Source organism: Oncorhynchus nerka, linkage group LG26, assembly GCF_034236695.1.
Source record: "Oncorhynchus nerka isolate Pitt River linkage group LG26, Oner_Uvic_2.0, whole genome shotgun sequence".
NCBI classification, from domain to species: Eukaryota; Metazoa; Chordata; class Actinopteri; order Salmoniformes; family Salmonidae; genus Oncorhynchus; species Oncorhynchus nerka.
Genome location: NC_088421.1, coordinates 9,427,115 through 9,450,595, shown reverse-complemented (window position 1 = coordinate 9,450,595; position 23,481 = coordinate 9,427,115). Strand labels below are relative to the sequence as shown.

At 46.7% G+C, this 23,481-nt stretch overlaps 1 protein-coding gene across 2 annotated transcripts; it reads left to right on the top strand.

Annotated features, from left to right (window-relative positions):
- Nucleotides 1–657: 657 nt before the first annotated feature.
- Nucleotides 658–23,395, top strand: LOC115110223 (mucin-5AC-like). 2 transcript variants are annotated; one of them, XM_029635685.2, is made up of 13 exons: nucleotides 658–840; nucleotides 16,283–17,398; nucleotides 17,580–17,822; nucleotides 17,981–18,087; nucleotides 18,180–18,238; nucleotides 18,478–18,623; nucleotides 18,883–19,020; nucleotides 20,854–20,896; nucleotides 21,117–21,154; nucleotides 21,267–21,354; nucleotides 22,048–22,252; nucleotides 22,660–22,692; nucleotides 23,049–23,395. In XM_029635685.2, exons 1-13 carry the CDS (start codon nucleotides 789–791, stop codon nucleotides 23,178–23,180), a joined length of 2,400 nt encoding a protein of 799 aa, XP_029491545.2. In that variant the 5' UTR covers nucleotides 658–788; the 3' UTR covers nucleotides 23,181–23,395. The 2 variants fall into 2 exon arrangements, with proteins under 2 accessions (XP_029491545.2, XP_029491547.2); XM_029635687.2 differs by lacking the exon at nucleotides 22,660–22,692.
- Nucleotides 23,396–23,481: the final 86 nt, after the last annotated feature.

Genomic DNA, 23,481 nt, shown 5'->3' with positions numbered 1-23,481 from the left:
AGAATTGTTCAAATGAGTTCGAAGAACCCTTTTAGGTTCTAGATAGCACCTTTTGTGTCGTGTCCTTTCAGTAGGCTATATTAGAATGCCTCAACATTTAGCCTTAACTGATAATTCACATATATTTGAAACCATAAAGTTATAAATGAACCATATTTATGTTGATAAATTGGGTTGATATTGCTAGAAGCAAACAAATGCCACGTTTTGTGATGGACATGTTATCTGATCAGATACAGCCATAAAATCCCCCCAACGGGAACATTATCCTACAGTTATAGCTAAAGACATAAATGCAATTTTGTATTTATTAAAGCTTAATTGTCCATTTGTATAAACAAGTCCTGTATGAAAAATGTGGCAGGCATTGGAGTTTTACTTGTCAACACTGGCCAAATGTGAGTGTGGGTTGAATAGTTAAAATACCGTAATATAAAAGCATTAATACATTAATCACCATCAGACAATGCCAAAAATACCACAGGCCTAGGTCTTGGGCGCGCTTGCCTTATCTACTTTCCCTGAGAGTCCTGAGAGGACACCCGGGACTGTCAGTGACCGAGCTTGTTGGAGGGAGGCAGCAGGGCCCGCCCACGAGGAGGGACTAAGCATTTAATACTGCTGAGACCTCTAAACGGGCTCAAAGAGAGACCCACCTGTGGCAGACACTGTCAGGCACGAAGGGAATAAGTTACTGCGTCTCCAGCAAGACCGTTACCGGGCACAAACCCTGTTGTTGTTCATCTTGATTATCTGAACTCGGACGAACCGTTATACACAGGGTGAACATGACATTATTTTGTCATCAACTTTTCATCCTCCTATGGATTGTTGTCACAGGTAAGCTTGATTTAAATGTTTTCTAGGATAATGTCATGTTGTTGAAACGCCCATGTACGCATGGATCATTCGGTGGAATATTGTTCAAAATACACTTCTCAAAGCAGGTGCCATTTCGTGTAGGATATACAAGGAAAATCCAGAGCTCTGTGGGGTATTTAAATCCATCTCCAAACGTTGCCCATTTTTGCCTATGCATTGCAATAGGCTCTGTTTATTTTTTATTTTTGTTCCCATAAGTTTGCAATGTCACTGGAATAACGATGTAATAACATTAAAGCTGCCAAGTGGATAGTAATGCAGTGTATAGACTCAAACTAGGCTATATTTACCATCACTAGCCTACCCTAGATCCACTTAAGCTACATTTTCAAATACACTACATGACCAAAAGTATGTGGACACCTGTTTGTCAAACATCTCATTACAAAGTCATGGGCATTAATACAGAGTCGGTCCCCCCTTTTCTGCTATAACAGCCGTCATTCTTTTGGGAAGGCTTTCCACTAGATGTAGGAACATTGCTGCGGGGACTTGCTTCCATTCAGCCACAAGAGCATTAGTGAGGTCGGGCACTGATGTTGGGCAATTAGGCCTCGCTCTCAGTCGGTGTTCCAATTCAGCCCAAATGTGTTCAATGGGGTTGAGGTCAGGGTTCTGTGCAGGCCAATCAAGTACTTCCACACCGATCTCGACAAACCATTTCTGTATGGACCTCGCTTTGTGCCCAGGGGCATTGTCATGCTGAAACAGGAAAGGTCCTTCCCCAAACTGTTGCCACAAAGTTGGAAGCACAGCATCGTCTAGAATGTCATTGTATGCTGTAGCTGGAACTAAGGGACCTAGACCGAACCATGAAAAACAGCCCCAGACCATCATTCCTCTTCCACCAAACTTTACAGTTGGCACTATGCTTTGGGACAGGTAGCATTTTCCTGAATTTCATGAACCTCCCAACGAACAGTTCTTGTGCTGACGTTGCTTCCAGAGGCAGTTTCGAATTTGGTTGTGAGTGCTGCAAACGAGGACAAACAATTGTTACGTGCTATGCGCTTTAGCACTTGGCAGTCCCGTTCTGTGAGCTTGTGTGGCCTACCACTTCGCGGCTCAGCCGTTGTTGCTCCTGGATGTTTCTACTTCACAACAACTGCACTTACAGTTGACCGGGGGAGCTCTAGCAGGGCAGAAATTTGACCAACTGATTTGTTGGAAAGGTGGCATCCTATGATGGTGCCACGTTGAAAGTCACTGAGCTCTTCAGTAAGGCCATTCAACGGCCAATGTTTGTCTATGAAGATTGCATGGCTGTGTGCTCGATTTTATCAACAGGTGTGGCTGAAATAGCCGAATTTGAAGGGGTGTCATCATACTTTTGTATATATAGTGTAAGTGTTTTTCTATCCATTATTATGTAAGGTAAGAAACCATTATTTAAGGCTCTGATGGATCTCTTTTCATATGTACAGTACTAATACTTAAAAACTAGTGGCTATCTTAGACTCTTAGCAAGGGGTTCCCCAAAACTCTCCAAATAGAAGCCAAGACTTACTGAAGACTGAGTCATTCGTTCCACTGCTCTCTGGCAGGTTGTGACATACAACTTAACCATTCAAAGAAGTGTAGCTCTTTCTGTACTCTCTCTTCTATACTCTTTTAGCCTGCAACACTGGTGAAGTGTACTGTGGAATCTTAATGAGCCTATAGGCTCAGCCATGCTGCTCCTTAGCCTTGCTGCCTTATACGGAAGTTGATTCCATTGGTCGCAGTCTCTTAATTAGGGCTGCTATGGGGCTGCTTCATCACGTTGCCAACTATAGCAGGGATGGGGAACTGGCAGCCCACGTGCCCGCTGTTTTTGGCCCACGGATCAATTATTATAACATTTTTTAGGACCCGAGTCGGGATCTCAATGTACTGTTGCGAGTTAAAATAGTAGAATACACTAGGTGCAATTTAGAAATTTGCTTGTGCATCAGCAGTTTTTCTCTTATGTTAAGTCTGTCACTGACAGTCACTCAAATAGCCAATGTCAGCTAAAAAAATGTAGATTGGTAAAAATGTCATGGTCGTATTTCCAACCAGGGGACCCCCATTGATTTTGTTAGTCACTCTCACTCAGATATCATATTAAAAAAGAGCAAACATTTCTCTCCCCCTATGGCAAAATGTGCAGAATTGCAGGAAATAAGCTATAAAACTGCTAATTTGTTTCACCGTTCCTTTGCAAAATGAGTAGAATTGAATGAAACTTTTAGAACATTGTAAAATCTTTTCTCCGCCCGATGTCAAAATCGCTTAGGGCCCCCAAAAGGCTAGTGCCTCATAATGAGTTCAGATTTTGTGGCCCTCACCCCCATCAAAGTTGCCTATCCCTGCCCTATAGGGAAGGCCATATTTCTGGTCAAAAGTTACCATCAGAGCCCTGAGAGGAGCCACTGTCATGTGGCTCAGTCCCTGCTGGTCCACTGGTCCCTGCAGGCTGTGTTTATAGTTCGATCACTTGTTATGTGTTTAAGGACTCTGTAACTCAGGGAGAGAGCTTGGCTCTGAACTGAAGGAGGCTTGTACGAGAAGTGTGTGTGTGTGTGTGTGTGTGTGTAGTAAAATGATACACATGAAGGACCTCCTGAGGGTCGATCACCTCTTCCTCTGAGTCTGGCGCCATGGACGCCATCGTCCAGCATGTGTCCCCGATAAGAAAGAGCATGTTCAGTGTCTCTTCTCCTCCCCTTCTTAACCCTGTCTCTTTCCTCTCTGACCACATACATTCGTCATGTTGGTAGCTTCATAGTTTGGTGGTTAGTCATGATATTATATGTGCAGAGCAGGCAGGGTCTATACAGGAGGTAATGGATGGGGCGGACAGAGCGAGCAGACACACACACACATTCATCAGTCCTCCCTTTTAAGTGTGATGAAGCCCAGATATCAACGAGTGGTCACTATGCCGAGGTCAGGATAAATAGGCTACAGTGAGTGTGACACGGGTTTGGTAGTATCTCCTTTCTCCTCACTATACCGCCCAGCCTTTACCCACAATCTCTCTCTCTTGCTGCCTGCACTCCCCTTTTCATTGACACTCTTGCTTCTTCTTTCTTTCTTCCATCTTGTCTTTCATCTTATCACCTCTCTCCCCTCCTCTTTCCTCCCTCTCGCTGAGTTGGATTAGGGGCTGTAAATCTCACTCTGTAATTGGAAAGCATGTGCTGGCCGAGCTTTAATAGGATATGATATGTGCTCAGAGCAGAGGCCCAGTGAGCGAGGAGCGCTAGCTGCTCCAGGGAACCATCTGTCACCTACAGATAGTCAAGGCTGGACGAGCCCTCTGTGCTGATATAGGATATAGGGAGGGGGACGTAGACACACAAACTCACCTCCCCTTAAGTCTTACAACTAGGGCAAGCCACGGGTCAAGCTGAAGGTAGAGAGGTCACTGAGAGAGAGAGACCAAGGGAGATAAGCATGTAAATAAATCAACTGAGGTAACGATGAAGAAAAAGACAAGGGAATAAACAATGACTGCAACTTAAATCTTCTGATCTTTCCCTAGTAGAGAAAGTAGGACTGTGCTCTGTGTGTCCTTCCGTGCCACCCATAGTGATGAGTCCTGCTGTGGGGCCCGGTGTTGACAAATCAGTACAAGACCCTCTAGCTGTGTAACTGCCTTTCTTCTGTCAGTGTGTGTGTCTTTGTGCCTGTGAGTAATGTGTGTGTGTGTACGTGTGTGTGTGTCAAGCAGGCCCTACCCCAGGCAGACGATGGCCAGTACAGCTACCATCTAGCCAAACAGGACATTTCTCCTTCCCCTCCAGGCATTGTGAACAAATTGAGCAATCTCAAACACGCCCTGTCTGAAACAACATTCAAGCCTCTGCTCATCCCGTAACCCGGGTGTATCCCGGTTATTTAAGCAATATCGCCCGAGGAGGTGTGGTATATGGCCAATATACCGCGGCTAAGTGCTGTTCATACACACGACGCATCGCGGAGTGCCTGAATACATACTAATACTAATAATTCTGTATTAGTATTGTACTGTTAGACATTTACTGCGCTGTTGGACCGTGGAACAAAAGCATTTAGCTGCGCCTGCTTTAGCATCTGCTAATATTTGTACACGATAAATAAACTTTGATTTGAGAACAGTGTGGAATTGTCTTTCGGGAATTAGGAAACCTGTTAATTCCTTAGATGTAATCTCACAGACAAATAATGCAAGACCTTTAGGGAAAGGGGATACCTCATTCCTCATTTAACCCAACCCCTCTAAATCAGAGAGGTGCGGAGGGCTGCCTTAATCGACATCCACATCGTTGGCACCCGGGGAACAGTGGGTTAACTGTCTAGCCCAGGGGCAGAACGACAGATTTTTACCTTGTCAGCTCAGGGATTCAACCCTGCAACCTTTCGGTTACTGGCCCAACGCTCCTACCCGCCAGGCTACCTGCTTTACCCAGTTATGACAATGCCTGTCTATTGTCCTGTTGATTTGAAGAGTGTAAGATGCCGTCTACTGAATAGAACTTTCGCATTCCGGTCGCATTCCGCTTCGCTCCACAGGTAGTATCACATTTTCATTTCATTTCATTACAGTCCCAACGGTGTGATTTGTTTGATCGTAGCTAGCTACATAGCTAGCTACATAGCCGTCTTTGTTTCAAAGATAATTGTGTAGTCTAGAGCGATTTTCTAGGTTAGCTAGCCAGCTATTGTCGTTCTCCTAACGCAACGTAACGTAACCAACACTGCTAGCTAGCCAGCTAGCCCCCGAAAAGCAGCATTGTAGAAACTTCACACTCAACGGAACGACTTGATTAGGGTAGTGTCAACAACGCAGCTAGCCTACCTCAGCAGTACTGTATCATTTTAATCATTTTAGTCAATTAGATTCTTGCTACGTAAGCTTAACTTTCTGAACATTCGAGACGTGTAGTCCACTTGTCATTCCAATCTCCTCTGCATTAGCGTAGCCTCTTCTCTAGCCTGTCAACTATGTGTCTGTCTATCCCTGTTATCTCCTCTCTGCACAGACCATACAAACGCTCCACACCGCATGGCCGCGGCCACCATAATCTGGTGGTCCCAGCGCGCACGACCCACGTGGAGTTCCAGGTCTCCGGTAGCCTCTGGAACTGCCGATCTGCGGCCAACAAGGCAGAGTTCATCTCAGCCTATGCCTCCCTCCAGTCCCTCGACTTCTTGGCACTGACGGAAACATGGATCACCACAGACAACACCGCTACTCCTACTGCTCTCTCTTCGTCCGCCCACGTGCTCTCGCACACCCCGAGAGCTTCTGGTCAGCGGGGTGGTGGCACCGGGATCCTCATCTCTCCCAAGTGGTCATTCTCTCTTTCTCCCCTTACCCATCTGTCTATCGCCTCCTTTGAATTCCATGCTGTCACAGTTACCAGCCCTTTCAAGCTTAACATCCTTATCATTTATCGCCCTCCAGGTTCCCTCGGAGAGTTCATCAATGAGCTTGATGCCTTGATAAGCTCCTTTCCTGAGGACGGCTCACCTCTCACAGTTCTGGGCGACTTTAACCTCCCCACGTCTACCTTTGACTCATTCCTCTCTGCCTCCTTCTTTCCACTCCTCTCCTCTTTTGACCTCACCCTCTCACCTTCCCCCTACTCACAAGGCAGGCAATACGCCCGACCTCATCTTTACTAGATGCTGTTCCTCCACTAACCTCATTGCAACTCCCCTCCAAGTCTCCGACCACTACCTTGTATCCTTTTCCCTCTCACTCTCATCCAACACTTCCCACACTGCCCCTACTCGGATGGTATCGCGCCGACCCAACCTTCGCTCTCTCTCCCCCGCTACACTCTCCTCTTCCATCCTATCATCTCTTCCCTCTGCTCAAACCTTCTCCAACCTATCTCCTGATTCTGCCTCCTCAACCCTCCTCTCCTCCCTTTCTGCATCCTTTGACTCTCTATGTCCCCTATCCTCCAGGCCGGCTCGGTCCTCCCCTCCCGCTCCGTGGCTCGACGACTCATTGCGAGCTCACAGAACAGGGCTCCGGGCAGCCGAGCGGAAATGGAGGAAAACTCGCCTCCCTGCGGACCTGGCATCCTTTCACTCCCTCCTCTCTACATTTTCCTCCTCTGTCTCTGCTGCTAAAGCCACTTTCTACCACTCTAAATTCCAAGCATCTGCCTCTAACCCTAGGAAGCTCTTTGCCACCTTCTCCTCCCTCTTGAATCCTCCTCCCCCTCCCCCTCCTCCCTCTCTGCAGATGACTTCGTCAACCATTTTGAAAAGAAGGTCGACGACATCCGATCCTCGTTTGCTAAGTCAAACGACACCGCTGGTTCTGCTCACACTGCCCTACCCTGTGCTCTGACCTCTTTCTCCCCTCTCTCTCCAGATGACATCTCGCGTCTTGTGACGGCCGGCCGCCCAACAACCTGCCCGCTTGACCCTATCCCCTCCTCTCTTCTCCAGACCATCTCCGGTGACCTTCTCCCTTACCTCACCTCGCTCATCAACTCATCCCTGACCGCTGGCTACGTCCCTCCCGTCTTCAAGAGAGCGAGAGTTGCACCCCTTCTGAAAAAACCTACACTCGATCCCTCCGATGTCAACAACTACAGACCAGTATCCCTTCTTTCTTTTCTCTCCAAAACTCTTGAACGTGCCGTCCTTGGCCAGCTCTCCCGCTATCTCTCTCAGAATGACCTTCTTGATCCAAATCAGTCAGGTTTCAAGACTAGTCATTCAACTGAGACTGCTCTTCTCTGTATCACGGAGGCGCTCCGCACTGCTAAAGCTAACTCTCTCTCCTCTGCTCTCATCCTTCTAGACCTATCGGCTGCCTTCGATACTGTGAACCATCAGATCCTCCTCTCCACCCTCTCCGAGTTGGGCATCTCCGGCGCGGCCCACGCTTGGATTGCGTCCTACCTGACAGGTCGCTCCTACCAGGTGGCGTGGCGAGAATCCGTCTCCTCACCACGTGCTCACCACTGGTGTCCCCCAGGGCTCTGTTCTAGGCCCTCTCCTATTCTCGCTATACACCAAGTCACTTGGCTCTGTCATAACCTCACATGGTCTCTCCTATCATTGCTATGCAGATGACACACAATTAATCTTCTCCTTTCCCCCTTCTGATGACCAGGTGGCGAATCGCATCTCTGCATGTCTGGCAGACATATCAGTGTGGATGACGGATCATCACCTCAAGCTGAACCTCGGCAAGACGGAGCTGCTCTTCCTCCCGGGGAAGGACTGCCCGTTCCATGATCTCGCCATCACGGTTGACAACTCCATTGTGTCCTCCTCCCAGAGCGCTAAGAACCTTGGCGTGATCCTGGACAACACCCTGTCGTTCTCAAATAACATCAAGGCGGTGGCCCGTTCCTGTAGGTTCATGCTCTACAACCACCGCAGAGTACGACCCTGCCTCACACAGGAAGCGGCGCAGGTCCTAATCCAGGCACTTGTCATCTCCCGTCTGGATTACTGCAACTCGCTGTTGGCTGGGCTCCCTGCCTGTGCCATTAAACCCCTACAACTCATCCAGAACGCCGCAGCCCGTCTGGTGTTCAACCTTCCCAAGTTCTCTCACGTCACCCCGCTCCTCCGCTCTCTCCACTGGCTTCCAGTTGAAGCTCGCATCCGCTACAAGACCATGGTGCTTGCCTACGGAGCTGTGAGGGGAACGGCACCTCAGTACCTCCAGGCTCTGATCAGGCCCTACACCCAAACAAGGGCACTGCGTTCATCCACCTCTGGCCTGCTCGCCTCCCTACCACTGAGGAAGTACAGTTCCCGCTCAGCCCAGTCAAAACTGTTCGCTGCTCTGGCCCCCCAATGGTGGAACAAACTCCCTCACGACGCCAGGACAGCGGAGTCAATCACCACCTTCCGGAGACACCTGAAACCCCACCTCTTTAAGGAATACCTAGGATAGGATAAAGTAATCCTTCTCACCCCCCTTAAAAGACCTAGATGCACTATTGTAAAGTGGCTGTTCCACTGGATGTCATAAGGTGAAAGCACCAATTTGTAAGTCGCTCTGGATAAGAGCGTCTGCTAAATGACTTAAATGTAAATGTAAATGTAAATGTATACGCTGTCACAAGTGACTTTCCCATGAGCAACTATGCAAAGTAGACTTCACCCTCATGATATTGGATGAAGGCAGGGAGATAGGACCAGTCTCATTCCTTCCTTTGACCATGGACATGTTCAGCTTGATTAGACTAATTAGGAATCTGTCCCCCAAGCAGCTTGTATTACTATGTGAGGGATCATTGTCACAGAGAGAGAGTGCTGCGGCGTCAGCAACCTTAATAATAATAATAATGCATGGTACTTATACACCGCTTTTCAAGGACCCAAAGTGGCTTCACAAACGCCAGACTAAGCAGAAGGACGGAGAAACACGGCGGTTCAATAGAAGGTTTAATCCCCATATCCGAGGGACGAGGGTTTTCAGGAAGAGGCCTATTACCCGGATGAGGCACCTCTTCAGTGAGAGAGAGGAGAGAGTGATTGAAAGAGAATAGCAGACACAGGGATATGGCAGTGGTTGGTCTGTAAGAGGTGAAAATGAAAGCTCCTCCTCATCTCCGTGAGATACGGTCACCTCTGGTGAACTGGCGCCGGCTGCCCTGCTTTGATGTGGCAGCCGTGGTAACAGAGAAATGGACAGGGCCCAAAGGACAGAGAGAGACTCACTACACCAGGGGAAGCTGAAGGAAACTGACCTGCTTGCTGCTACTGTGTGTGTGTGTGTGTGTGTGTGTGTATGATGTAAGAAGGGGAACATTCCCTACAAGCATTGGTCCTACAGGTCATAAAGCAGTATGTTAGAAATGTCCACCTCATTAGCCGGCTCGGAGGCCTGTACTCGGGACTTCTAATTAGCATGGACTGAATTCCTACATTACTAGTCCTATGTCATGTACATGTTGTTATTTTGCATGTTATGTTCTGAGATGTTATACATGCTATTACACCCCCTATCGATTCAGTGTTTGATATGTCATTTGTGAGCACTGTCAGTAACTGTTATTGCTATTAGCATTTGTAAACAGTGAACTGCATGGACAGACAGACTAGACTACAGTAATCAACTCTGAAGGGACGTCACATTACTGTGATGGCGCTAATTAGAAAATCCTTTCGTTATCAGTCTCTGTGGGGTCAGTCACTAACCCGATGGCCCATATTTCTTTCTCTCTCTCTCTCTCTCTTTCTTTCTTTGTTTCTTTGTTTCTCTTTCCGTGAGCATTCCGTAATCAGGTCTGTGTTTCTCACAGTGCTGGTAGATGTGATAAAAACTATTTCAGGAACGCACTTCCCTAATCCCCACCCATAAGCTGGGCATGTTTCCGTGGAAACTCCAAGTGACTGAAAGTGTCTACTGGAGGCAGGTTTCCGGAACCGCCATGACTCCTCCTGTCTATTTAAACCCTTTCTTCCCTCCCCGAGCACTGTCATCTGCAGACTCCAGACTGGGATTACGTCCCAAATGACACCCTTAATCCCTGTGTAGTGCACTACTTTTGACCAGAGGCACTATGCAGGGGGTGCACTATGTAGGGAATAGGGTGTAATTTGTAGTAGTGCACTATGTAGGGAATAGGATGCAATTTGGGACACATTATCTTGAAGTACATTACCGAGTAGAGTCTGTGGGGGTTGGGGTTGAGGGGGCAACAGGTAGCAAGGTAATTGTTTATCTGGCAGTCGGTTGAGTTCATAAAGGGGCAGTTCACAGGAGTACCATTGTGCCACATGAAAAGAAAGCCTGTGAAGTGTGGCGCTGGGATGACAGATGAGCGTCATCGGCGTGGAGTCTCTCTGTCCCTCTCTCTCTCTCCCCCCCTGTCTCTCTGTCTCTCTCCCTCAGTGATTTGTAGTGTGACCATCAGAACTTTGACAGCTGGCAAAGGACACACTCCCACACTGCTTAGCGGTGGCATGCGAGTCCCTCAGCCTCCGCTCGATGCTGTTCCCTTTTCTTCCTGTGTGGGAAGGGGAGGTTGAGGGTGTGGCTGGGTGACAGGCTGTCGCCTTATTTTATTCTGTTTGTGAGTCTGTCGATGTTTACTTCACTGTGTGTGTGACGTGCAGTATGACCCTGGGAGTGACACTGTATGACACTAATGTATACACTGTTGCAGTGACTTGATGTGAATCTGGTCCAACCCAATCTGGACCATTTTGTCTATGTTATAAGTCAAGTTTTATTTGCAGTGCATTTCATGTCTCAATACACTTTACAAAAAAACATGAGCTCTTCCTGAGTGTGTGGTCCCCTATATGGTGAAGTTCTATAGGTGTCCTTTGATCCCTGGGTGGTCTGATTTAACCCCGTTCTCATTGTGTCTCCCTGAGATTATCTGGCTGTAACACTAGGTTAATACCTAAAAGAGGGCTTCTGACTGTCCTGCAATATACAGTTTACATAATCTACACTATAATGTACCCTACCTGTACAGTGTCTCTTCTGGTTTGATATGCTTTGTTCAACATTAGCAGTAGTTCCTGGTAATACGTTAGTGAAAATAAAGATTCAAATGAGTGGTAGTTGGACTACGTGCGAGTCCTGTTTAAGAATGTAAAAAAAAGTTAAAAAGTGGAACTTTAAAGGAAATAGCAGTCAGAGGAGGCTGGTGGGAGGAGCTCTAGGAGGACAGGGCTCATTGTAATGGCTGGAATGGAATTGCTGGAACAGTCTAACATGTGGTCTCCGTATGTTTGATGTATTTGATACCGTTCCATTCAGTCCATTCCAGCTATTACAATGAGTCGTCCTCCTATAGCTCCTCCCACCAGCCCCCTCTGATATCAGGGATATTTCAAACCCACACAGAACTTCCCCTTGCGAGTTGTTTAATTCCACACCAGTTTAGTTCTATGTTGCTTATGAAACTACAGCAACTATGATGACGTGTATACTGAAGTAATAATACACAGAGAAGCATCAATGTTGCAGTTGTTAATATGTATATTATGACTGAGTACAATTCGTATTGTATTTTTATTTCACTTGGTCCCCCTCTATGGTCATGCTTCTCCCTCTGTGGTCATTCCACCCCTTCAACAGTCTACTCTGCCTCCACACCAATGTACATGTATTTATGTATATAATGCTATTTCTACTCTGATTTTTTTTTTACCGTTTTCACTATTTTTTATTTCACTTGGTCCTGCATGTTGGAACTCAAAGCCTAACATCTTCAGTGAACCCTGCAATCACACCTGCAACCCTGTACATGTGACTATTACTGTAAACACTCTGAATCAGCCGTGGTGGAAGGATTGTACCGAGGGATGACTTTGTAAGACACAGGATAGCCTCTGTGTGCGCGTTTGATGAAAACCTGTGTGTACATGTGAGTGTGTGTCAGGCGTGATATTCTTGCCTGGGGTCCGGAGCCTCCTCCTGAGTCCAGTGACAGGTAGGTATTTTAGGATGAAGTCAAGGCTCCCCCAGTAGCTATGTCTACTCATGTTCATGTCGACCTGTCTGGGAAGGGATCTTCATTTTTACAACATGGCCACACTCTCATGGTGTATGGTATACCCACATCATGCACAAAATGTGTCGGGATATAGCAGAATGACTCCAGCCGTAGAGAGCCGACTCTGTGATCCAAGCCAGTCTGTCTGATGTGGATCTAAATGAGACGTCAGTGACTTCAAGTGAGGTTAAACTTTTCCAGGACGGAAGCATTTGAATGAGAGGGGTGGGGGGAACTGTGGAAAGGTCATCACAAACACGCACAACCACAAACACACACACACACACACACACACACACACCATTGTGTTGTAGTTTTGTCATTGTTGCAGTGCTGAGAGAGAGAAGTGATCCGATAACTGTCATTGCTTTAACTCACCAGCCGATACTCACCTCTCCCTCGGTTTCCACTCTGGTGCCTTGGATATCATGGTGGCTGTTTGCATGGCAGCAGTATTGGGGGATGTGGCTAGATTTACTATTGGTGTTTTTAGAAAATGTTGTATAGTGCGTAGTCTGTTGATTTTACATCCAGTATAATTTTGATATCGGTTTGTTGTTGAGTTGACATACAGTCTATTCTCAACTGTTCTCAATAGTTATCAACTGTTCTCACCTCGTGTCACAACAGATGTGTAACGGTTGTTGGTGGAAGAAGGTGAGGACCAAGGTGCAGCGTGGTACGTGTCCATGATTTTTATTAGAACCGAACACTAGAACAGAAATTATCAAAACGACACAAACGAAACAGCTCTATCTGGTGCAGACACACAAAACAGAAAACAACTACCCACAAAACCCATGTGGGGAAAAAGCTACCAAAGTATGGTTCTCAATCAGAGACAACGGTAGACAGCTGCCTCTGATTGAGAACCACACGCGCCAAACAACAAAGAAATACAGAACATAGAAACTGAACATAGAATGCCCACCCTAGTCACACCCTGGCCGTGACAAGATGTTTGTAGCTCATGACTTAGAACAAGGGTTCTTAAACTTTTCCAGCCTGGAACCCAAATTAGACATTTCGTGATCAGTCATTTCAAATGTTGCCATGGGGCGTAGAGAAAATTGAACGGTTTTAAAGCATGTTTTCTGCAATTCTACGAATCATGCCATGGGGCGGAGAGGACATTTAGCAATTTTCTAAAACATTTCATACAATTCTGCTCATTTTGCAATGGGGCAGAGAGAAAAACATTTAAATTTTACAGCTAATTCCCTGCAATTCCACCCACTTTGGGTCGCGACCCCTACTTTAAGAAAGTCTGACTTAGAGGGTGTAAAATCAAGTGGCATTTAACCGACACCTCAGAGCTACCAATGGGCCTGACGGAGGGAAAGGTCTGTGTGTTGGATGGAGAATAGCAGGAAGTAGTGGGCTATTGCCTACTGTATGTAGATGCTAAATTAGGCTTTGACTTCCCAGTAGTTGTGTTGTGGGGCAGGGCCTGATTTCTGTCACCACCATCTGCTTTAACACCCATTTACACATTACACTACTGTAAATGTTTGCGCTTGGCATTGGTAATTTTTGATAAGTAGACTATTGGCCTGCCTTGTCCAGGATCACACTGGATGATCTAAGCTCAGCCTGCTCTTTGTTCAGGTTGCCAGGGAGATTTCTTATGTTTGGAATCTGTGTGTTTTTTTTGTTCCAGTACAATGGACCATAGATTAGGTTTCCAGGTTTTAGTTAGCAACCACATTGCTAGGCTTCATTATTGTGTATTTATCCGGTTTCTGCTAAGACGCTGGTCTGAAGACAACACATTCTGTCAGGCATGTCTGCATCGCCAAGGCCCACTGGCAAATCTATGCGAAGGAATCTAACCAATGGGCAGAATGTTTTAATTTGGTTACCAAGAGATAAAAGTGTACTGTGACACACTGTGGTGATACACCCAGAATGTACAGTATGAAGGGGGAAGGCTCTTACTCATAGCTATGTCTTCATATCAACATCGTGGTGGAAGGGTGGCCTAGTGGTTAGAGCATTGGGCTAGTAACCGAAAGGTTGCAAGTTCGAATCCCCCCAGCCGACAAGGTACAAATCTGTCGTTCTGCCCCTGAACAAGGCAGTTAACCCACTGTTCCTAGGCTGTCATTGAAAATAAGAAGTTGTTCGTAACTGACTTGCCTAGTTAAATAAAGGTTAAAAAAACAAACAAATAAAGTTAGAGGGATGGGCATAACTGACAGAAATCTCATTATAAGAACATACGGTTGACTTCTTGTGTCTTGCACTGTGAGTAAAAGGGGATAATTAAATCTAGTGTTTTCTCATTAGTCTTTGTTGGGTTTAATCTCTCGGAATCAACTGAAACCCTCGGGGCTATCTTCTTTCATTGTTAATGTACACGAGCTACTAACAGATTGATACAGTACTGTTAACTGCATCTCTGTTTTGCGTCATTGGTCCCACACTGTTCTAGTTTCGGGAGACGTTTTCTGGTTTCGGTCACCTCGCCTTGTTATCATCATAACCAATCAAATCTATATTCCGTCAGCTGTGATCATAAAAGCCTTTCTCTCAGTCCACCACCCATCATATCAGATGTATTTATTCAATCCACTCCCTCATACCGTATGTAATCCACTCCCTCATACCGTATGTAATCCACTCCCTCATACCGTATGTGTGGGTAAAGGGGTGTGTGTCTGTGTCTGTGTGTGTTTGTGTGTGTATGTGGTGAAAGAGTCTGTATGGATACAAGTGTGTTCTCTATCTCAAATACGGATGGCCATTAAGTCCGGCCTTGACAGGTGTGTGTGTGCTCTTTGGTCATTTTTCATCTGTAAATGGGTTTTGGTTACCATGCGACAGAGCCGTTAGGTCACACGAGGCAATGTACACTCTGGCGTGTACTGTGTGTTCCTGGAAAATAATTGAATCACACACAGAATCAGATATTAGTCTTTGTTTCCCCCCCTACTTCCTCCTGCATCTCTGCTGCCTGGTACGGTAGGAGCAACGCAGGGCTTGCCATCTGCCATCTGCCTAAGTCGCATCCCAAATGGCACCCTATATTGACCAGAGCCAAAAGTAGTGCACTATGTAGGGAATAAGGTGCCATTTGGGATGGGACCCCTGTTGTGCGTGTGTTCCCTCTCTGCTCTAGCTGGAGGAGGAAATAGAAAGGTTGAGCGTATTCAGCCAACGCATACAGATGAGGATCCAGCTCCGCGGCTCGGGGTAAACAGGCCGAGGCAGTATTCTATCAAAAGGCCTCCTACTGGGTGTGCTGCTCCTCAAGCTGCTGTGAAGCTGCCAAACACATAGAGACCAGAGCAGATTGGGTTTTAACAGCACCGTGGACAGGCATCACCACAACACGCTAAGATCAATGTGACGCCGAGTCCTCTTTGAAGAGACTGGTAATAAACTTGACTAGACACCACACTGACATTACGTGATGCAGTGAGTGGCGTTCGAGGTACGTCAGCAAGCGGACGACCGCGTACTTGTCTTTTGTCACGCTTATGACGCGATGCACCTTTGTACGTCTCTGTGACACAACCGGAATGGTGAGCTCAGGGAAAGCTAAAGCAAATGCCACAATGAGTTTTCATCACGGAGCTCAAACACGGAACACTTTTGCTGTTTAGATTCCTGTGCTTTTGCAGATCGCCCAAGTGGTATTGGAACGCATGCTGTCAACCAGGGCCATTCCATTTATTTTCTGGAGGGCCCAAACACCTCAGATATTCTGTTTCTACCTGGTAGTTAAATTCACCCATCAGTCTCAGTCATCCCTGATTATAGGGGGGAACATGCACACCAGAGGAGTAACTGGCCAAGGTTTAAGACTTCTGGTTAAGACCACAGGCTTTGACTCCCTAACCTTTGACCTTAACATAACAGGTCTGTTTCGGTATTGCAGGTTTGGTGTGTTTTGCAAAGTGTGTTTGGGGCACATGAAGCTGAGCTCATGACTTACTGTATGTTTGTAGTGTTGTCTTTTTCTTTAGGGGGGGAGTCCAACACCCAGACTCCTGGCACACACGGCAGTCCTGGGCCCACAGATACATCCATGACCCCAGGAGATAGATCCACCACCCTCTTATCAACAACGACCCCAGTCTCCACTGAACCCAGCTCCGCCACCACAGACCGAGCCACCACCACCCAGGACCCCTCAACTGTCCACCCTAGCACTGATGGCACCTCACCGACAACAGCAGCTGTCTCTAAAACTAAAGAGGTCTCTACTTCGACAGACCTGACCTCCACTTCTGATACGACAGAGTCTACAGGAGCAGTCGGCACCACTCCGACAGAAACAAGAACTATCCCGTCGGTCAGCACAGCAGAGATGACTTCCTCCCACAAGACCTCAGCGTACACTGTCACGTCCCCTGAGTCGACGGAAAAAGACAGTCAATCTACAGACAGTGGCATGACAACACCCACCACCACACCTGCCCTTAGCAGAGGGGTCTCTCCGTCTACCACGGAACATGCCGGAGCCTCCTCTGTCACCACGGAGACAGGCCGTACCTCAAACACAACTCCAGACATTGTCCCAACCAGCAGTACCAAAGAGCCAGGCACACATGAAACAACAGATATCAATACAGCTACCACAAATACAGGTACCAAAGACAGTGAGACCACAGGTACAGGGATCACAAAGTCCACCATCCCACCAACTGGTCAGACCTCTCTGTCTTCAACACGCCCCTCCTCCACTACAAAGGGCCCTGAGATCTCTCTCCCAGTATCACATAGTACCTCGCCCTCTACCTCGACCACCGCCAATACAGAGGGCTCCCAGGTCCCCACTACAAAGGGCCCTGAGACCTCTCTCCCAGTGACCGATGGCGCCACGTCCTCAACCCCCACAGCTACCATTACAGGGAGCCCTCATACAGACAAAACCACTGGAACACAGGGGACTACCGATTCTACAACCACAGCTGACACTCCAGCCTTGCCCCCCACCTCCGGCTCTTCCTCCAGCCCACCCTCTCCAGGCTCAACCCAAACCCCAGGCAGCAACACTGAGGCCCCCATAGACATCTCCACCACCACCCCTGCCACCTCACCCACCATCACACCTACAGGAGGTATGTTTTAAAATGGAATTGTCCGTGTCTGATGTTGTAAACATGATTGTGTCTGAAGGAGGACTAAATATAATGCAGCAAACTGATTAAAAACAAAGATATTATCTTCACTGTGAGATGTTAATCAATGTTGAAACTTAATTGTTTTGTCTTCTTTCCTTCTTCTTTTTTTTTACCACAGAAACCTCTGAACAACCAACTAGCAAAACTAGTGAGAGCCCACTTCCTCCTTTCCACACCTCCACCTCCCCTACCGGTGGAATCACCACCCAGCCAGAGTCAGCCATCACTGCTACCACATCCCTGCCTCCACCCATCTCCATAGTGTGTCCCTCCACTCCCTGTCCGTATGATAGCATCTGTCTCAATGGCACCTGCCAGTGTGTGTCTGGGACCTTCCTCTTAGAGGGCCGCTGTGTACAAGGTCAGTGCTAGTTGTTGGTGTTATAATGAAGACAATGATGGTGCTGATGCTGAGGATGATGCGGATGGTGGCGGTGGGGATGATGGTGATGATGATGAAAATATTAGTATTGATGACGACTCCTTTTTTGACTCCTTTTTTCCCCCCTTCATTTTCAGCCCAAGTGTTCTCTGGAGACCTGCATCTCAACCAGGCATTTCAGGATGAAATGAGCAACCGGTCATCAGTCATATTTCAGCAAACAGCAGCCAGGATCTCAGAGGCAGTAGGTCCCTGCGTCACAAAGCCCAGTAGTTAGTGTGTTGTCCTCTCAGAGCTACAGAGTGGGACAATAATCCTCTCTTATCTCCTTTTTAGCTGAGAAGAGTCTTGGAAAACGAGTCTGGATACAGCCAAACTGACGTGGTGCTGCTTAGGTGAGATTCTCTACGCTACATTGTCAAGAATGGTTGTTATCCAATGTATATCCCACTGGTGTAATGTTAACAACTTTTCCACTTGGTTCAGCTTACTTTCATTGAGATAACGTGGAAACAACATTGATTCAACCAGTGTGTGCCCAGTGGGATTTGTTGTGGACATTGGTTTGACCATAGACCATAGACCACAGCTGGCTTGTAAATGGTGATTACGTATGGTCTTTGTGACCCTACAGGCAAGGCAGTGTGATCGCGACCGTGAACAACGTGTTTAAACTAGGCTCCAGTGCCACCCAGACTTCGACCAATGGCGCTATAGAGAAAGCCATACAAGCCTGTGGCACGACCTGTGGGACTATACTGGAAAGAGCTGCATTTACCGGTGGGCACTGTGCATTACTTCTTCAACCTGTGTAGAAGGAGATTCTTACTACCTGAGAGCTTTAACCAGACGTTCTATTCATAGAAAATAATAGATAGATAGGTACTTTATTATACCAGAGGAGAATGTCATGTCAATCAACAGTAGACAGAAATACTGACATTCTCCTACTCTGTAGCTATTAAAAAGTCCCATAAAACATGGAGTACCGTTACATAGTGTCCCTAACCTGACGGGTGTGTCCCTATCCTTTTCCCAGCCACTGACCTATGTGATCAGGCCCCCCAACCGTGTGATGTCCGCTCTACCACGTGCGAGTACAAAGAAGATGGAGTGACCAGATGCTCCTGTAAGGCTGGCTACATCAACAGCTTCTACTCAAACCAAAGCTGCACAGGTGAGTACAAACCTGTCTCCAATGGTTCAATGCTCATTGAAAGGTCATTCACGATAGGAGTCGGTGATTATGTGTTTTGGTGGAGTCTTTGTGGTTGTACGCACTGAGTGCGTTGAAATGTTACACAAGACACATGGTAACAGCTTAGCTACTGTATAATGGAGCTGCTGAATACATTCCATTTGATAGAGGGGAAAGATTAAAGGAGACACAGACAGAAACAGACCGACTCAGAGCAAGGTCAAGTACTCTTGGCTTAGCTTCAGTGTGAGGAAAATGGGAATGTTGCCGTCAAAAGAATGCATATGCGTTCATTTAAATACTTGTGTGTGTGTGTGTGTGTGTGTGTGTGAGAGATAGATTGAGAGAGATTTTTATTGTTTAATTCACTTTTATTTATTATCTAGTTCACTTGCTTCGGTAATGTTAACATGTTTGGCCAATAAAGCCCTTGAATTGAATTGAATTGAATTGAGAGAGAGAGAGAACACAAACAGACCCCACAGAGTGCCAGGACAGCAACACAATTAGACCCAAACAAATCATGAGAAAACAAAAAGATAATTACTTGACACACTGGAAATATATATATTTTTTTAAACAGAGCAAACTAGAGCAAACTATTTGGCCCTTATCAGAGAGTACACTGTGGCAGAATACCTGACCACTGTGACTGACCCAATATTAAGGAAAGCTTTGACTATGTACAGACTCAGTGAGCATAGCCTTGCTATTGGGAAAAGGTGTCTCAAGAGAAGACAGACTATGGACACACTGCCCACAAAATGAGGTGGAAACTGAGTTGCACTTCCTAACCTCTTGCCAAATGTATGACCATATTAGAGACACATATTTCCCTCAGAATACACAGATACACAATGAATTCACAAACAAACCAAATGTTGATAAAGTCCCATATCTACTGGGTGAAATACCACAGTGTGCCATCACAGCAGCAAAATGTAAAGATGTGTGACCTGTTGCCACAAGAAAAGGGCAACCAGTGAATAACAAACACCATTGTAAATACAACCCATATTTATGTTTATTTATTTTCCCTTTTGTACTTTAACTATTTGCACATAATATGGCATATGTAATATCTTCATTCTTTTGGAACTTTTGTGAGTGTAATGTTTACTGTAAATTTGTATTGTTTATTTCACTTTTGTTTATTATCTAGTTCACTTGCTTTGGCAATGTTAACATATGTTTCCCATGCCAATAAAGCCCTTAAATTGAACATTGAAATTGAAATTGAATTTAGACAGAGAGAGAGAGAGAGAGGGTCAAGTGCTGTGTAGACGTTTCTCCTCTCTGACCCATAGCACACTATGTCTCTTTAATGTATTTGTCTGCAAAGGGGTCGTTGCCCTGGAAACCAGTTGAAGAATCATGGTCGCTATCTGCCGAGCCAGGGGCTGGATTAGTTTTGTCCAGTGGGGAAGTTATTGGATGGGGAGAACTACTAAACATAGATGACTCTGCTCCCCACAGTGCCTTGTTAAACTACACATACTGTGTAGGCTGTTCCTCAAATCTAAAATTGTCCGCACTAATGTTACAACATATATTAACTTCTCTTAGAAGCAAGGGTTTATTATGTGGCTTATTGTGCAAATGTATTGAGCAAACATTGGTGAGCTTCACCTGTTCTCTTCTGTGATAGCAGAGCTACAGTACACAGAGTGGCTGTTAAGATCACAGTGTTCCCATGTTAGTTCCTCTCTGTGAAACTGTGACATCACTGTCTCCATAGAGATCCGATAATTCACATGGTTCTGTATGTAATTCAATGGCTGCCTCTCATCTATGTTTCCTCTTTCTCCATAGCCTGTCCCAGTGGTCAAAGGTCAGAGGGAGACACGTGTGTGCCGTGAGTATTTTAATTTAATATATTTTTGTTTGGTTGAGACTGGCAGAGATCCTCTTTTGATATTGCATTAAAGCATTGTAGATAGCACCAAGTAGATAGCTACTAGCGCCCCCTTGTGCCCTCATTGTGTAATTGCACCAGGAACAACTGTCACCTAAGACCATGTATTGTGGTTAGATATGAAATGTGTATCATGTTTGCTATTATTGTTCTATTCCAGATGCCCATTTGGCTACGCTGGATTCAACTGCACTGACTGTATGTTGCACTAAAGCTCCTCTTTCCTAACCAAATGGGTCCAGAGATTTGATAAAAGTTAGTATGGTGTTGGTATTTCCCGGTTATCTGAAGTGTATCTCTCTCTGTGTAGCGGCTCTGTTGGCAGTGGTGGTCATCGCCTGTGTACTGGGGGGAGTCCTTCTCATCATGCTGCTGGCCTTGTTTGCATATTGCTGCTGGTAAGAATATAACACCCTCCTCTCCCTCCACTCCTCTCCCTTCTCTCCTCTCCTCTCCCCTCCTCTCCTGTTCCTTCTCTCCTCTCCCCTCCTCTCCTGTTCCTTCTCTCCTCTCCCCTCCTCTCCTGTTCCTTCTCATCCCTTCTCTCCTTTCCCTCCTATCCCTTCTCTCCTATCCCTTCTCTCCTTTCCCTCCTATCCCTTCTCTCCTTTCCCTCCTATCCCTTCTCTCCTTTCCCTCCTATCCCTTCTCTCCTCTCAGTCTTCTCTCTCCATCTCTCTCCTCTCCTCTCAGTCCTCTCCCTTCTCTCCTCTCAGTCCTCTCCCTTCTCTCCCCCCTCTCCTCTCAGTCCCCTCCCTTCTCTCCTCTCCTCTCCTCTCCTCTCCTCTCCTCCCAAGCCCTAACCTCCATTCACACTGCCCCTCATCAGAGGCCTACCACCCTCCTCTAACCATTACTCTGTCAAGTCTTAGCTGCACCCCTGGCTCTACACCGACCCTACAAAATATTGGCGTTATTTCTCTCACCAGAGGAGGGAAGGCTTCAGGGAAGATATGGGGGGGGGGGGGTTAGAGAGAGGAGGGAAGGCTTCAGGGAAGATATGGGGGGGGGGGGGGGTTAGAGAGAGGAGGGAAGGCTACAGAGAATCTTAGGGCTGTGCATTTACATGGTCCTATCTGTGTGTCTCGGAGGTACCGGTCGCAGTCAGTGAAGAAGCCTTCAGCAGAGTTCAGCAGCCCGTACCCTGTGGAGGACTTCCAGGGCCCCTGGTCCACCACCCAGGGCATCACCCCGATCCCCCGGGCCAGCACCAACTGGGCTTCAGCCCCCATGGAGATGACCGAAGGGGGCAGCACACACCACCTGGTCGACATGAAGCCCCACACCAACGGAGCGGTGAGTCACTTGTGATTAAGCCTGTGTTCTTCTGACCACATGGAGACTTACTACAAGATACACCTCCTGCTTGTACATTGCCCCAAATTGTAATTGTCCTGTCTGCTTTCCTCTCCCTGCTGTTGTCCTCTGGAAACCTAATGGGCTAACTCAAAGACCTTCTCTGTCTTGTGTAACATATTTAAGGAGTTTTGAGATTTTGTCTCCTTAAATGCTATGTTGCTCCTTGTTATTTAACTCTTATATTACACGCCAAAATCGTATGTAATATTTGATTTACTTTTTTTGTGCCATAACTGTACTTGTCGTAGTGGAGAGTTCATGTTTGCTAGTGTTTATGTTTGCTAGTTAGTTAGCATGTATGTGCTCCCTCCCTTCCTTGCCTGACTCCCGGTGTGTTGCTTTAGGGATTCCACATCCTGCCTAAACGGGGGAAGAAGGTAAGGTTCTAAGTCTAGTAATGCTTTGCTTTCCCTCTCCTTACTAAGCCTACAACCTCTGCTGATGATTTGACTAAATCTACCCTGTCCTTTGACCTGGTGATGGGAAAGACCGAAACTTCATGAACACAGTCAATAGCTTCCAGTACCTTATGTGATCCACCATTTGGTTTAGGAGGAAAGTAACTCTTAGTGAGTTTCAATAGTCCATCATATACGTTCATGAAGGCTCAGTTTTGACATCTTCATTTCATGTATGTGTGTGTGTGTGTGTGCCTGCATGTGTCTGTGTGTGTGTCTGCGTCTGCGTGTGTGTCTAGCACGATCTCTGACATTCCCGCCTGTCAATGTTTCAGACCGGGTCGTATGACCTGACCTCAGACAGCATGAACACGTTCAAGGGGAAGAACCCGTCTCGCTACTCCTACCTGGTGCAGGGCCACGAGAACCCTTACTTCATACCTGCAGATGACAGGAGACCCGTATGAGAACCTCAGCGACGTCTGGAGGCAAGGGCCCGTATCCACACAGCGTCTCAGAGCAGAAATGCTGATCTAGGATCATTTTTTGCCTTCTTAAATCATAATGACTAAAAAAAAGGGGAGACCTGATCCTGGATCAGCAATCCTACTCTTAGATGCTTTGTTAATATTTGCTGTTGGGAGGAGAGAAGGACGGGTTAGAGAGAGGAGGGAAGGCTTCAGGGAAGATATGGGGGGGGTGGTTAGAGAGAGGAGGGAAGGCTACAGGGAATATATGGGGGGTTAGAGAGAGGAGGGAAGGCTTCAG

Bases quoted from the DNA above. Each gene is read 5' to 3' on its own strand.
- LOC115110223 (XM_029635685.2), top strand. From the start codon at position 789: ATGACATTATTTTGTCATCAACTTTTCATCCTCCTATGGATTGTTGTC. The intron at 18,624-18,882 runs GTGGGCACTGTG...TCCTTTTCCCAG, and splicing joins GGAAAGAGCTGCATTTACCG to CCACTGACCTATGTGATCAG. The intron at 21,155-21,266 runs GTATGTTGCACT...CTCTCTGTGTAG, and splicing joins TGGATTCAACTGCACTGACT to CGGCTCTGTTGGCAGTGGTG.